At 39.7% G+C, this 16,599-nt stretch overlaps 1 protein-coding gene across 4 annotated transcripts in view; it reads right to left on the reverse strand.

Annotated features, from left to right (window-relative positions):
• Positions 1–16,599, reverse strand: part of LOC106643267 (uncharacterized) — a 125,945-nt gene that overhangs the window by 11,064 nt on the left and 98,282 nt on the right. For all 4 annotated transcript variants that reach the window (XM_089589306.1, XM_089589307.1, XM_089589309.1 and 1 more), the window contains 2 exons: positions 13,120–13,216; positions 1,108–1,573 (listed from right to left, as the gene is read on the reverse strand). In XM_089589306.1, coding sequence (XP_089445432.1) covers positions 1,108–1,573; positions 13,120–13,216 — 563 coding nt within the window. The remainder of the gene's footprint in view (positions 1–1,107; positions 1,574–13,119; positions 13,217–16,599) is intronic.

Raw genomic sequence — 16,599 nt, forward strand, 5'->3', positions numbered from 1 at the left:
TTTTTTTTTTTAATTTAACTGCACCGACGAGAGTTGCTTTTTTTTCGTATGCCGCAAAAGTCGGTTGCACCAACTGCTGATGTATCGTCAACGCGGGGGTAATGATAATGATTACAGGCGCTTTTACGAAACATAAGTACGTATACATGCCAAAGTACCTTTAGCGTACACGCGATGCCAACTATCGACAATTTTTTTAAGTTCCTTATTGTTTTTCGCCCCGCGCTCGAAGATTTTTTTTTTGATACCATCATAGTGTCATCATTTCTTCAGTATAGGGAGAAAGTTATTTATTTATTTATGATTTTTTTTTTTTCAACAAACCACGACCAGACTATGTAGCACAGCCGCTGGATTGTCAACGAAATCGAGTTTCGTATTTTAACAGATAAGAAAATATACGTTGCGACTGTCGCCGGGCTGTCGTTAGCCAGCCTTGGTTCCAAGTATATACCGTTCTAGATACAATTACATGCGTTAATAACATTTTATAATACCCAAATAGTGGATGAGTAACTGTTGCTGCGACGTTTTTCGATTGCAAGCTCGCGGTGTATGTACTTAAGCACCGGCTATACACGCACGCTGTTAATGATTCAACGCTCTGGTATTTATACATATTTCTTTTTACGCATTTAAAAGATTAAACTTTAATTAGTATTTCTTATTTTTGGAAGTGCTCAATTAAATCTCTATTATGAATACCTGTACATACGCGTCGGTTCGACAATTTATCGTGTAGTTACACCTATACCCACGCAAAAGTATATGTAAAATGCAATACGTGATACAAATGTGTATTAATTGTGCTGTAAATATATCTTTTGACTTTAACGCGCAATAATATTATATATACTCGAAGGTGCCAAAAACAAAAGAAAAAAACATGCGACGACAACACGCCGAGGATGCACTGGCACTAAAAATAAGTTTTCACGTACATAATGCATAAGTATCTAGCGTGAGGCACTCGATAAATCAATAAATAAATATATCGAAAAACGTTAATTTTGGGAGATGAAAGTACGCATCCTCGGCATGAAAAATTGCAACATGATTGTATGAATAAGTAAATAATTTATAGATTGATTGTATAAAAGTACAAACCTGATCGTTGTAGAGCGTGTACTGGGGCGGGGGCGTGTTGGGCGGCGGATAGGGCGGCGGGAACTGCCAAATGAACTGCTCGGCGCTGGCCGTTGTCGTGTACACCATCGTCTGGGCGCTGTCTGCCGGGCCGCACTGTTCGGACGTGATCGTCGTCGTGCAGCCATTGTTTAGAGCAGCGATGGCATTGACGGTGGACATCGCGGCTGTTTCCAACGAAGGGGCAGGAGGTGGCGACAGATTAGAGCTGGTACAGCAGGAGTCGAGGGTCAACGTGCTGGCCACCAGGGCCCGATTGACGTGACCATTGGACTGGCGTGGCAAAGTCGCCCCGCCCTCCTGCTGCTCCGGATGGACCATGTTGTTGTTGTTGTTGTTGTTGTTGTTGTTGTTGCCACAACCGTGATGATGGTGGTGGTGGTGGTGGTGGTGATGGTGCTGGTGGTCCTCGCGCTTCCGGAGCTTGCTGCGGACAAGCCGTATGGCTATCATCGTACCGTTGCTCCCGACCATACTCTTGTACTTCAAGTACAGCCTCGTGAGCTTTTTCGCGGCGTTGGTAGGAATTTTCGAGCCGGTTTTTACGCCCAAGCAGTTCGCGACTCGGTTAAACCCGAGACGAACTCTTGCGCTACGAGTATAGTAACAATATTTTTTATTTATATAAATTATAGGGCGAGCAGACGCGGAGGTTTTGAGAACCGCAGTTCGGAGTTCAAATTGACTATGGTTTTTTCTATGTCCACACTAGCTGAGCTCCATATTATTCGAGTATATATATATATATATACAGGTGGGTAGTGTGTACGTATATTTGCAACTGTTCGGAAGCACTGATTATCATATATTGTTTGTCGTTTGGATTATTTGAAGCGTCGCTCGAACGCACCACTCGCGCACAAACTCAACGATGCGACAGCCAATAAGGCACTTTTACTTTTGCCCTCAACAATCCTCAATGTTGCGTTTCCCGTTTTGCACCACATACATCGCGTCGGGGTACAACGAGGAGAGCTTGGAAGTAACCCAGTCAAGCTCTTTTATGTTGTTTTTTTTTCCTCCCTCTCTTTTGGTCGCTCGATATCCTTGACAACACTGTCGACCAGGAGGGCGTACGAGCCCGTCGAGAGAGAAAACCGTATAGGGGCCAGCCACCCTTTCGACGTCACGTAAACGGGCGCGTAACCAAACGCTCTTGCGAGCAATTATAATTAATATTACACAGTTTTTATCTAACGTGATTCTGTTGTAGGTAACGGGAGTACGCAGCGGAGCGAAATTCGCGACGAGGCGCCTCTCGTTGAGCAGAGAGACGACTGTTGGTTCTCTGAGCCGGTGGTGGCGCCGCGGGTCGCTCTTATAGCCGCTGCCACTGGCGCGTGCCCGGTACGATTGGCCAAAGTACGCCAGCCAATGGCTGGCCGGCGTTGTTTCCCTGCGCGCGTATATACGTATACCACGACTCACGACAATGTGACTTATTTTTCTCTTTCTTTTGTTTTGTTTTCGCGTGTTTGTACCTATACTTACTTAAAGGGGTTGTAGGTACCTGCTTTGCGTTTGGTTTGCCGTATACAGAGAGTTAGTGAGGAGGAGAACACCGGAATTTCGTTTCAAAAGAAAGCTGCCGAGTGAGCTTTTATTTTTTATTCGCTTCGTTCTCTTCGGTTTTTTGTTTTTATTTTTTTATTTTTTTATTTTCATCTCTGTACGCAAAAGTGAAATATATCCGCTGGGTTTCCCGGGAGTCCCGAAAAAAGCGTTTTGTCCAACACCCTTTTTTTTTATCCGCTCGAGCTTTCGGGGTACGACAACAAACGTGTTTACGAAATTTCCATTAATTATGTACGGTTTTAACGTGACTCGTTTGACGCTAGGCAAGAAAGTAAACATTGAGCAGTCGTGCAAGTATACAAACTCCGCCGCGTATTGGGGTTTCCGTCTCTTATCCGTGCGGTTTTGATACACCTATACTCTTGTAATAGCTTACGCGATGAGACGGGCAGCAATTTCCCGGTAACGTTTATCGATGATTTACGATTGAGCAACAAATATTTGTTATGACGTTCTGGACATAATACACGTGTATGCCTTTTTCTAAACAATTCCCTATGTCGAAGAGATTCGTCTTGGCCTCGACGCGATCGGTTTATTTAATTCATCACTATATGCACGATCGTCTATTGGGGGGTATCGAGTGATGACGATTGTTCGGGGGTTTTTTGCGGGCCTCATCAAGCATCCCGCGAATTAACGATCGTTGAATATTATTGATTGGCCAATTTGTGAGCTCACGCAGCCGATTCTACTCAATTGACCCCGACGCGATGGATTTTTTTTTGCTTTCCCACTCGAGGAGGGGTTATCATGGGTGGTATTTTTGGTGGCTCGGCTGCGGCCTCGGTGTATACCTACTACTGTACTTACACGACTCTGGGAAATCTAAAATTATTCAACGGCAGATTATTTCCATCTAATAACACGAAGCCAATCGCTTCTCAAAATTCAGCGGAGCTTGCGAGCTTTTTCCAATTTGTTTTTCTGTAAAAAAAAAAGCTCTGCATGAGTGCAACATTCCGATGATTATTCAGCAAAGCAGGTATTTTAGGCGAAGCTTCGGTCACAAGTTTTTTTTTAGAGTTTCAAGGCAGTCCAATACTAAAAGAAACTTGTCAGACTTAAAGAGAGAATTATCAGAATCAAACGCAATTGGCTACTATAATCGCAAAGTTCGCGTGTTAGCTTCCCGGTGTACAGAGTAATCGTTTCAATCATAGATTGTCAATGTTATACTTTTACCCTATCGCATGAATCTTTTGACATCGGTAGCCCGTGGCATGATAAGAAACACGAATCGAAAATCTCATCGGCAAAAAAAAAAAAAAACAAAAAAACAAAAAAAAAAAAAATCATCCACACGATTGTGATTCACAGCAACGCGATGTCTCGCTACACGAGTGAAAGCCTGCAATTACGTAAGTCCGCCTTGGGATAATCTCGCGGCAGACAGCCGTGAACTTGATCTTGAAAGTTTGCACATGGACAGGTCGATTTATTGCATTTGTTTGTTGATCTTTTTTTTTTTTTTTTTTTTCCTCCCAATGATGCAACGACAAAAGCTCATTTCCTCCGGCAGGCAAAGTCTAACCGACTATTGCTATATAACAGCCGCCCTCGCGTTCTATATAACGGATCACCGGTATAAATGTATATAATCTTTCGAATCTGTTTTTATCAGCGTTACGCTAAACCGATATCCACTGTATGTGTAACATCTGTTTGCGTGCATAATTTCAATCGATCTCGATGACGATAACGTACATATGTGGACTATCCTATTTTCGCGATTACACACACAAAAGTAACGATCGCTCCTAATGAAGGACGTAAGGTATATATAACGAAGCGGTGGTCAATCTATTTGTATATTATGAAAGCTCGAGCACATATGCAGCGATTTGCCAAATTTTCCCTTGATGCGTGTATAACAACGTTGCAATCACGTTATATGGCACGCGGTCTATGTATATAAAGAGAGGCTCTTTTCTCTTTTACGCGAGCGAAACAAAAGCCAAGAGATGACGATACGAAAAAAAAATAAATAAATAAATAAAATGGATGAAAGAAAGCACGAGCTCACGGATTCAAATCTTTGTTTATTCCCATCCTATGTATGTGAGCAGGTATACGAAGGTATATAATGTATACGTATGTAAGAGTGATCATCTTATCCAATGATGAACTGACGTGAATCGGAAACAGCGAGCCCGAGCATGTAACAGGGCCGCGTATGCGTAATTGGCCATCAATGTATATTTACGTGTATACCTGATGGCCAAGACCGGAGCTTTATCGGCCAATGGATGAGGTATAAACTTTTACGCGTCACTGTATATGGGGGTACACGTACAATGTCATTCAATGTGCTCTTTGACAATGAAACAACGGGAGACCGAGACTATACTTATTTGGTACTGGCTTCGAGTAAATGCATACATTTATATCACACGCGAAAAGCAAAGCTGATGTACGAAACTGCCTGGCGATTTTTACTTCATTTGCGTCCCTTTTCTTTCGATTGGCGATAAAAACTTTTTCTTTTTTTTTTTTTCTCCTGCTCTATAAGTACATTCATAAAAAGAGGCAATGCACATCAGACCGCGCAGGCGGAAACACTGCTCCACGAGCCTCGACTGATGGATTATATTTGTACACGCACGCACACACATACTGCGAATTCACGTGCCAAACTAAACGGCATATCCACGAAAATAGACCCGAAGAAGTTGGTACTGGTATATATACCTTACAGACATTTGCTGTCGGGATAGAGCCATTGTCCGGGAGTCTCGACGGCTCCTTAAAATAGTATACTTACCGCGCACCCGAGAGTCTCGCCGCGTGCACGATTATTTCGCTGTACGTATACATACATACGTATACGTACACAAATGTACACGCGCATTAGTGGAAAAAGCCGGGGACGGTCTTTGCCAAAAATTTGGTCGAACGTTATTGTCAATAGTATAGTTGAGCTAATGCACACGTTATTTACAATTGTACATATATACGTGGACCGTGAAAGCTTTTGCTCTCGATGAAATTAAATCGAGATATCGATATTACGGTGTGCGTTGTATGGGTGAATGTAAACGGCATTTCTATTTCTGGATTTTCTTTGAACGTAATTAAAAAAGGAAGAAAGAAAAAAATGTTTCAACCACTCGAAACTATAGACGATCAAATCGTAAAAAAGTTCTTCTACGTCACATGATTGAGCGAGTTTGCAATCGGTACCAGGTAATTGACTGGACGATCAATCCTACTTGTAAGCGATGAGTGACGTGATTTTAAAATATATACATGTATTAATCTCGACATCGATGGTAAAGGATATATGTTAACGCGCTTGAATTGAAGACCGACAAGATCCGCGAGGGGAAACGGCTATTTGGCAAAGTTTCCGAGTCACGTTTCATATGGTTTCCTAATTATTATCTAATCAAATGCAACTCCATGTGATTCCTGAACAAAAAGTAGTGCCTCTTGCATGATTGTATGGGTGTACAAGTTTAGTAAACGAGCCCTTGTGCGAACAATATGCCTTAGGGGTGGGTACCATTTTTGAGAAAAGTTGAAATTCTGTTTAGTTAATGGTTTCATAAAAACTGAATGTATTTTTTTTTTTTTTTTTTTTTTCAGAGAACAATTGAATCATCAATCACCAACTCAGGGTGAGGTAAAAATTCCGAAACCGCGTATATTATCGATATCAGCTTCGTTGTATTTATGTGTACAACTTTTCGGAATATCGACCTTTCGTGGGTTAGTCATCTATGACAAATCATATACTCGGAAAAAAAATGTCTCTGTTTTTGTCAAGTCGTCGATTGAAGAGTTCATAAATTGCGTTCAATGGAAATTTTAAAAACTTTTCTCAAAAAAGACACTCACCCGTGCATAGGCATACGTAAATATACGTATTGATTACAAAACGTAAACAAGAACAATGCACGCACTTTGACGACATAGAAACTACGGATATCATATTCTATAATGTTACCACTGGGTATGGTATATGTACATTTCCGGCTCTTTGAGTGAAAAACAATATTTTTTTCCAATGAGTCTTAAATCCAATTACCTGCATGCGACCTAATGACCACAATGGCCCTTTCTTGTGACGTATAAATATACGTACTTATGCGTGGAAATCACGCGACGAGAAGGAAAAATGTGTTTGGACGTCAATCGCTCGGCCAACGTTGATTATATTATCCATATAGATAAAAGAGGAAAATATTGATGTTTCGAGCCGTACAGGTGTTTTTTTGTTATTGTTTTGCTTTGCTCTAGAATTGAGCGATCATTGGAGTTTGTCCTGCAAGTCGTTGATGTTTTATGCATGAATCAATGACACTGCAACAACGAATAATAATCTTTTTTTTTTTTTTTTTTTTTTTTTTTTTTAACGCGCAACACACACGCGATGATTCCGCGCGTTTACCACGATTGTGACTTGTGACGTGTACCTACAGCGACATAGATGACAATAAATTATGATATATAATCTATGTTGCTTTGTGGTACAAAACTTTGTTGATGATTTTGAATGAGCGTAATCATGCGCACATGTATATTATGTCATCTACATCATCGCGTGTATGTTGAAAACACAAGAGATCGCAATAATTGTAGCGAGTATTTAATTATACAATTGTTCACGCCTAAATAATCCAAAGTAAGTACCAATCGGGCCGATCGATCAGTCTGCATGGCATCGCCAAAAAAAAAAAAAAAAATCCAAAAAAAAAAGGTATGTCCTCACTTATTTTTCTGGAAAGTAACTTTCATCAAAAGGACAATTCGCTTCGAGGAGCTTATTCACGAGCCATCGGCTGGCTAAGGCTAAAAATAAAAGAGTCGTTTGCAATAATGGACTTTGGCGTATGTTATGTACGAGTTCGTGCTCGCTAAAGGAATTAAAAAAAAGGTTGGTGTAGGCAGTTTGAGTGCGGTGTAATGGGCAGCGTGGATCTATCGGTATAGTATTTATCAGTGATGCCCGATGGAGTTGGATTTTACATTCAGCCGATATACCTACACGGCGTTGTCGAAGTGGTTTTTGCGCTTGAGCTATCATAGCTCGGTAGAAGCGAGATACGGTTAAAAGCACACGTCGGACGCGGCACTTGAGACCCGATGCCTCTCATTATCAACTTGATGGAAAATCTATTTCAATCGCGCGCTTGAATTGCCATGCAGACGCCCTCGTATCATCATCATCATCATCTCTATTTCCCGTAATGCATACTACGGGTACGTATTTTTGTACAATTTATACCCATGCATGTTTCCCCGAGTTTTTTCGTATACCATCATAATTATGTACGATAATCATGAGCTTATATATACCTGCACGTGGGTGTACATGAAAAAGAAGATGATGTAGAAAAAAAAAAAAAAAAAAATACATTCGGTAAAGAGGATGACGTCGAGCGAAAGCATTGGACGGGGATACCATCCCTCTTTTCTTTTTTATCACGCACACGTATACTGGGCTGCTCCATAATGCAGATGCCGGGCTTACATGTATTTGTATAGAGCTGAATGACGGTGAATAAATCGGAGGTCCGAATTGATTTCGTGAATAATTTGAAGCGGGACGGGTGCAGGGGACCGCTCCAATATTAATGAGCCCGCCAGGCCGATTTTATTGGTGATTGAAGCTCCTCGTATCGATTCGCGTATATTTTGCGCACATGCACGTTATGTAAGCTATGCTTTAATAAGTACCACCACAGATTGACAAAGAAGATACAGAAAAATTAGTGACGTGTAGAGTCTCAACGGAGGTTGCGCTCGAATTGTTATTAATTATTAAATAGCCAGTGTGTAAAAGTAAAAAAAGTTTGCATGATCGTATTTATACGTAATACGGTATGAAAAGATTTGTATCGATAACAACATTGATCCGTCACAGGTATCGATAAGCCCATGTGAGTGTGGGTACACTGGTATCCGGTGTAATATATTATATGTTCCATTGAGTATCGTTTTATAAATATCTCGTGTGCGTATACCATGAAGGTGGTGTGTGTGTACATTGAGTCTGTAACAATGGACTCGACCTGCTTATCGGTCACGTTGTACTCCTTCGCACGTATTCGGTGTATCGGCGATAGTTCCTCCCTATACTTTATATCTCGAATCAGTTGAGAACTGAGATAAAGAAAAAGTTTCACCGTACTACTGAGCAATAGACTTTTTGCACCAGCAGGTCGAAAAACTGCTGTTCATTAAAATTAATTTGAGCGTCCGTGTGAATCGCATGTTATTTAATTCATTCGACTCGACGAATAGTGGATGGTTTTTCGAATCTGACGTGAGAGCCGAATAATATGTACTTTTATAACTTGCCAGTCCAACTTTTATCTCTCAATTCCCAACTGATTGCGCCAAAACGTGACTCGATCTGTTCTTTGGGAATTACATGATTTTCTTGTAAATTTGTCAAATAATTATTACACCAACTTTACTAATGTTTATAAACTTCCAATCCCTAAAATGAAATTGTTAACAATAACGAAATTTTTGAACAAAAATAGTAATTGTAGTGTTTCTCTGATTTGTGGCTCATGCTCTTGACTATGTAACTGCACTTTCCTCTGTATTATCACCACAAAACTGCGGGATATTTGTTTTAGATCTGATCTACGAAAAAAATTAATGGAATCTAGTCGGATGATAGCACGGAGTAAATAAGTTTACCGATACTTTCTTTGGAATTTTCCCGTGTTTGCATGTAATGAGAAAACAGAAAACTGTCGATTGACGTAGATTGGAAACTTTGCATGATTCTGGAAAGATTTACGGTTTTTTTTATTGTGTTACTGCTTGTGTACTAATTATTTCAAAAGATTCGAGAAAAGAATCAACGAAGGGATTTTTGTAAAAACCCGTATCGAGGTATGGAAAATTATTCTCCCAAAGTTTCAGATTATCGTTTACAATTACATTGGATATATTGACACGAAAGTTGCACGTATTAATGTTACACACCCTGCGTGTGCACAGCTAATCAATTCTCCTTTGTTAGAAAAATTTACAAAGATTATTCAAAACGTAGAGATTTTCTTTTTTTTTTTTTTTTTTTTTTTTTTTTTTTCGAGTGACTAAAATAAACAACTCACTTGTGCTTGGTGCCAACGCGCGACGATAACGTTAAAGCAGTGACGCGCGCTTCTGCCTACAAAATAAATATGCAATCGCTGGTGGGTCCACGTGTTACACATAATAGTACGTGTTTGGTCACGCTTGTTTGGCCGAACGCGTTATTTTATACGACGCCTCGCATAACACGAGATAATGATTTATCACATAACACGAGAGCTAGCGCGGTTGGTTACGTGGGAGCTCGTCACGTTTAAGGAGATCAAAATCAAACGCACATTTGCGTCTATTATTGATATTACAACGAGACGCTTATGAACTTTCCTGCGTCCAAAAATAATCCCCGTAAATGTATCGTTATGCACATCAGTCGTGGATGAGGGTAAATGCGTGTTTTCATCAGTGACATTACATTATGCACACATGCTAAATTTACCCTAGTGGGTCAAAAATAAAATACCCAATCGGACAATAAACTAATGGACCCTCAATTATTCAATATCCCGGATTGTGTGTGATTTTTAATCAAGTTATACTGCTTTTACAATGAAAAAATCTATGCTCTTGAAGAAAAAAAAAAAATAATAATATAATCATGATTTCGCTAAAAATTTTATCTTTGACAATCAACAATTGTACACTTTTCCAGCGAATCGTTAGAAACAAATTACCATCTGAATTTGCAATTCCTCGCTAAAGAGCAGGAAATTGTAACGAGGAAATTACCATCACTCGAAGCACTATACTAGACAGGGCTGTTTTCAAACAATTCAGTATAATGAAAAAAGGGTTTTAAAAGAACTGCAATTGTAATTTTTGTCATTCAAGTTCTGTTAATTCGTCATTGTTGCAGTAAAGTCAGAGAATTACGGTGTCGATCGTCAAATTATTCGTTGCTGCCAGCTGTATCGATGTGTTTCAGTATTTCTTTGTTTCAACCCTTCGTAAGTAAAGCCACGCGTCATTGCTATATCCAAAGAAAAGAGAAACAATTATTTTTCAAGCTAAAAAAATTATTCCTTAAGCAAAAATTTACGCAACGAATGAACCATCATTTAAATTTCTCGCGAGAGTGACGTATACAACGCAACTGACGATGAGACAACGCGTATATTCTTGACCATCCTCCAACGGTCAGTCATCGATGTATCCAAATGTGTAACCAACTAATCGATCATCCCGGTAACCTACATTTAGTAATAAAGAAAAAAAAATAATAACAAAAGTTTTAAAGCACTACTTTATTGTCACGAGTCACAATAAAATGATACATATGAAAATGAGTCACAATGTAGCCGCGGATTAATCATAATCTGTCTGCAATCGCAGGTAATATAATCGCGTGAAACGTCAAACTTAAGTCAGGGAAGCCGCTCGAGTTTGTTGAACGAATAAACTGAGACACGATATATAATGCGTACTAACCAGCTGTTTGCGTAATAATGTCTTTTTTTTCGCTCGGCTCGACATTGGCGTCTCGTTCATCTCTTATTTTCCTCGTAGAATTCGACAACGCGTTTTGCCGTGCTCGAGGATTTCTTTTTTTTTTTTTTTCCACCGCCAACTTTTCAATTCTGTATAGGGGGATAACGAGTGTATGTACATGTGCAGAAAAAGCGTGGTTGGGTAAACGAACCTTGCACGAACTCCACTATTTTTAGGACGAGCGATCCGGCGAATTCTGGTTGAGCAAAGATTTTTCACGCGGTTCCTAAAAGTCTGGGGGCCCTTGTTTTTTTATTTTTTTTTTTTTATTATCAATTTCATTGTTTATTCTACACACGAGATCAAAATTTTTTTCTTTCTCTCCATTATTTTACTCGCACGACTATTCACAGAAAATTGATATAATCTTCATGTTTTTATTTATTCCCAAGAGCTGTGAGCAGATAAATTGTTTGTTTATTTATTTACTTAATCATCAACACTTTGTAAAAAAAAACCATGAAGAGAATGTATGGATTTAGTAGCGAGTAGAGCCCAAAGCCGAGTCCTGACTTTTATTGTTTTCATTCACTATACGCTTGCAAATTACACGCAAAGTACTCATAATTCGTGCAAAATGATTCCATTAGCCTTGACATTCCCAAGCCTGTGTGGCGACTAATTTTTTTTTTTTTTTCCCCTACTGATCCCACAAAAAGTCACTTTATAGTTCAATTTGACGCGATGCATTATTATTTTAATTTCAAAAGAGCGACACCTGCGCAAGGAGAGGACCGATTATCCAGTAGTCGAGCCAATAGCGTATAATATTACGGATGTTTCTCTCGCTCGTTCAATTAAACGCAAAAAAATGAGGAAACTACCGCAGTCACGAGCTTGAACGCTTGATATATACGTTTGGGGAAGTGTATGCGCAGGTATAAGCAAGTATACATATATATACACGCACAACGGAGAGTTAGCTAATCAGCTATAGTTTAACGGGCTGTGTGACTAGGCCGATTGTTGTTGTTTTTTCCCGACAGGCGGCTCAGATGACACATCGCTGTGTTGCGATGATCGCACCCACCATCGCTTTACTATAGTTTTTAAAAGCGAATTCGCAGTGGGGTAATTTACGTCGCTCCTCGTGCTGTTTACCGATCACCAATCGATACAAATAATTATCATATACAAATGCTACAAGTATATGCTACATATTGTCATGTATTATACGGACGAGAGGATCGTTCGAGATTTCACGCGGACGACAATACATGGATGTGTGCTCTCGAAATCGGCCGGTCGGACCACAGTCGGTGGATGCTCTTAATTATCAATTCGCTCGATAGTTGAACACTCATGTCCTCAATTGAGGGACTCGATACCCTTCGTGTGCACGTGTATACCCTCGTCGCGCCGTGAGTTTGTCGACATCTCACCGTAAGTGGTTTTATCCGATTATTATTATTATTTTTTTTGTTTTTCGTTAGACGCGTCGAAATTTCGGGGGGTGGGAGGGAACACCAACTGGTTGTTATTGTTTTCAAGGCTTGTTGTTAATTTTTTTTTTTTTTTTTTTTGGCTCACGAGGCTGTCTCTTTGTTTACGTTATTCATCATGATTGCAATTATTGTTCCAGAGAGAAAAGGAATGAACGATTGCAAAGTTGAAGAGCGGATTGGCTCGTTTATCGTTTTTCTCCCGCACCGCGTGTGACTTTGGGCTTTATGAGCTTTCAAGGTTGCGAAATGAAATTTCGACAACAAACAAAACATACTTAAAGACGTTTCAATGCAAATCAACAAACTTATTGTTGATGGGAGGTATACACTTTGCAAGAATTCGCTTCCTCGTTGAACATAATTATGTGTATGGTAATGGAGAAAAGCAAAAAATGCTGATCGAGCTCACCTTATGCCAACGGCAACGAGGACGATGATGACGCCGACGGCTATCATGGCGATCATGACGCCGAACACCATGTAGAGAGCGCCCTCGACCGGCGGATCTGCAACAGAAGGCGGTAATCGGCATTATACCACTATTTTCTTATTATTATTTTTTATTTTTTTTATTTTTCATAAATATAATTTATACATCATTAGTTTTTCCCCTCCAAGGAAAAACATATGCGTTTAAACTGGTTTTCCCAGAGATCGACGATCATTACGTTCAAGTCTGCAGACCACTTTGAGAGCTTGCGATGGGATTATTCAATCTCCCGATAGTTTTACTTTGGAAATTGCAAATGCACGTTAATATTTGCATGTACAGCTTTTCAATCGGGTTCGGATTCGCTACCTCAATCGGGAAAGAAAACACGAGTATTGGAAGATTAATGAATAATTTTTAATCTGATCGAAAAAAAAAAAAAAAAAGATCATGATCGTCGCTCGTCCCAACAGTATTATTTAAGTAATTTTTTTTTTTTCTCAGCTCATGTACATAAATACGCCATTAAATCGCCTCAACTTACAACAGTAGGCAGCTCATTCGCGCGAACACGCGGGCTGATCATCCGCTGCAGAGTCAGGGAAATCGTCATACTTTACCTATATATGCGTCTCGTCTGACATATAAGACGCACGTGACGGTAGCACCATTGTATATACACCTACGGCTGCAGCTCTTATAATTGTGTAACGTGTATGCATGTACTTATATCTAGTTGTAAAAACACATACAATACCGGGCCGCGCGCAAAGCCGAAGGATTTGACGTCAGCGGAGACCAACTGCGGCATTCTTTTTTTTTTTTTTTCCATAAACGAGAGCAGGGAGACAGTGACAGCAATAATTTTTCATTAGACGCTAATAAAACAGACATGCGCTCGATCCTGACGTATATAGCTATTCACAGCCTCGTCAATTTGGATAGTCTGTTTTACGAGAAGAAAACAGAAAAAAAAAAAAACAAGACAATAGTTTCGAAAATGATTTATGATTGTTCAAGCGCACATCTCGCGTAAAGGAAAACGCGTTGCGCGCCTCCAGTGCAACAAATGAACGCGCAGTGTAATATATTATAAGGTACAACAGTCATCCGTCAATAGACCCTTTTTGTGTATATTGGCGCAAATAAGCTCGCACGTGGAATCGGATCGAGAAGTGAAAAAACGCGACACGTGCGCGAGGGTCCTTATCCTTTTTTTTTTTTTTTTTTTTTTTTGGTCAAATAAAACGGGGCTGCTTCCACGGCGTTTACCATATTTATTTGCATGTATATTGTGCGCGTATTGGCGCGAAAACAAGGACTACCTGTGTCATGGGTCGGTGTATACACGCGCCGACCGCCGAGAGGATGAATCTCCCGCGTGAAAGGACGAGGGAGTAAAGGGCGCGCGTGCGGTTGAAGCCAAGGCACGGGGTCAAACGATATCATGAATAAATAATAAACACACGCGTTTATCGAGAGACGGATGGTACACTGCCCTTTTTTTTCCCTTTGCACGAGACGCACGTGGCGAGCAAACACACCACGGTTCGCGCAAAAATTATGTTGGTCTACACGGTTTTGCCGAACGTCTTTTTTTTTTATCGCTTTGCCAAAGCTCGCACGTGCTGCTGTTGCCCGATGGATGTGTATTTAGGTACACTCCGTTCTTCGGAAATTTATTGGCCGAGGTGTTTCGAGGAGTGCACTTTTAAGTGTTGTAGTTATTTAAAAATTTTTACTTCGACCTATGCGCAAAGCGTCGAAACAAAGAAAAATAAAAAGAAAGGACTGATTACCAAAAAAACTCGGTAGTAACAGCTCATCTGGCCTGATTATCATTAAAAATAGGCTCGAGAACGTCGAGGCTCCTTGTCTATAGTTAATAATACACAAATTGAACAAGCTCCGCAGAGCTATAGCTGTAATATTTTTCTTCGTCCCTCTCTCTCCATTAGCTCGCAAAGAGAGTCGTCAGCACCACTATTCCACGAAAACTGCGCGCCAGCCGGTGACTTTTGACGTCACCGCGGCAGCTGAGCTTTTTTTCAGACGCGAGAGCTTATCCGTCGGACTTGGAGCTTTTCTTAGATTATGCCGTGAATTGAGCCCTGTTGTTGGTAGATATCCTACCTACTTACGTGTACAGTATCATCCGTTGCGGGATTTGTCGTGCGATTCGAGACTCTTGAAAAAAATAACGTGTGTACAAATGATGCATGTGTAGGGATTTTTCGAGAGGAGCTGGTACATGGGAAAAAGAGGCGTATTTTTCGACTAATCTAGTCTCGTTTGACAACTCAGTTGTCGTTTTTGGTCAACCTTGTAAGGTCATCTTACTCTGTCGGGACAAACTGCAATCGGCCTTCTCCTCACATTGTTCGACTTGAAGAAAAAAAACGGTTTCGTCCGGACTTTACGAGCGCATAAAAATTATCACTTTCAAGTGAAGCGTGCAATGTCAAAAATCATAAACATTCGGAGGAATGTTTGAAAGCGTTTTTATATTTTCTGACCACTCTGTGTTTTAAATAAATTACAGGGTCAGATAATATATTTCCAAGGCTTTTTTTCAAGTTTTTTCACGATGAAAAGTACTTCAAACACTGAATAAGTCCGGCTTTTTCATCATAAGTAAATATCGTCTCTTATGAATGGCAAAACTATTTTTCAATAATTGTAAAATCTCAGTTGAATTGTTTCGTGTGCAAGATTTATCATTAAATTAAATAGAAAGATAAATTAAAATTCAAGAAGATTACGTATACATGTAAGTATTTCACGACTCGGGTGGAAACGTAGTGAATATCACGTGAAATACTTTAACGGTTTTTTTTTTTTTTTTACAGTAACAATCGTCATACTGAAACAATATATCAAGGGGGCAGATATATAGTCAACATATTTCGATAAACCTTCCTATACTATCCTGTAGTCTCACTGTTGATAGAACCGTGACTGCATCCACGTAAGCTTTTTTCACGATTTATCTATCACTATCTACGTGTGAATCTTTTTTTTTTTTTTTTTTTAATAAAGTAATCATCACTGCTATTATTAGCCACGTTAAAAGAGCTTTTTACCAAAGTACATAATTTTTGCACATTTCAGCCGCAATAGTAACTCTTTCTCTTTCATATGTAGTAAAAAAGCGTATACGAAAAATCATGACATCGGTACAATTGGTGATAATTATAAACTGAGTGGATTCGGTGTGAAAGCTCTATTTGCGAAAATTGGTAAAATATTGTTGATGAGATTCATTTAGACGAATGAAAAGACAGTCTGAATTTTTTTTTTTTTTTTTTTTTGTTGAACTATTGATTCACAATGACATCTGTTGTCGAACCAAAATTGTTATAAAAATTGCCACAACTGCATACGAAAACCCAAACATCGAGGGTTTCCTTTCAATCCGTACACTTTCCAACAGCAAACTTTAAACTTCCCTACAGAACG

This window comes from Copidosoma floridanum, unplaced genomic scaffold (genome assembly GCF_036245765.1).
Source record: "Copidosoma floridanum isolate Cflo_tuat_1 unplaced genomic scaffold, Cflo_Japanese_pri ptg000009l, whole genome shotgun sequence".
Classification (NCBI taxonomy): domain Eukaryota; kingdom Metazoa; phylum Arthropoda; class Insecta; order Hymenoptera; family Encyrtidae; genus Copidosoma; species Copidosoma floridanum.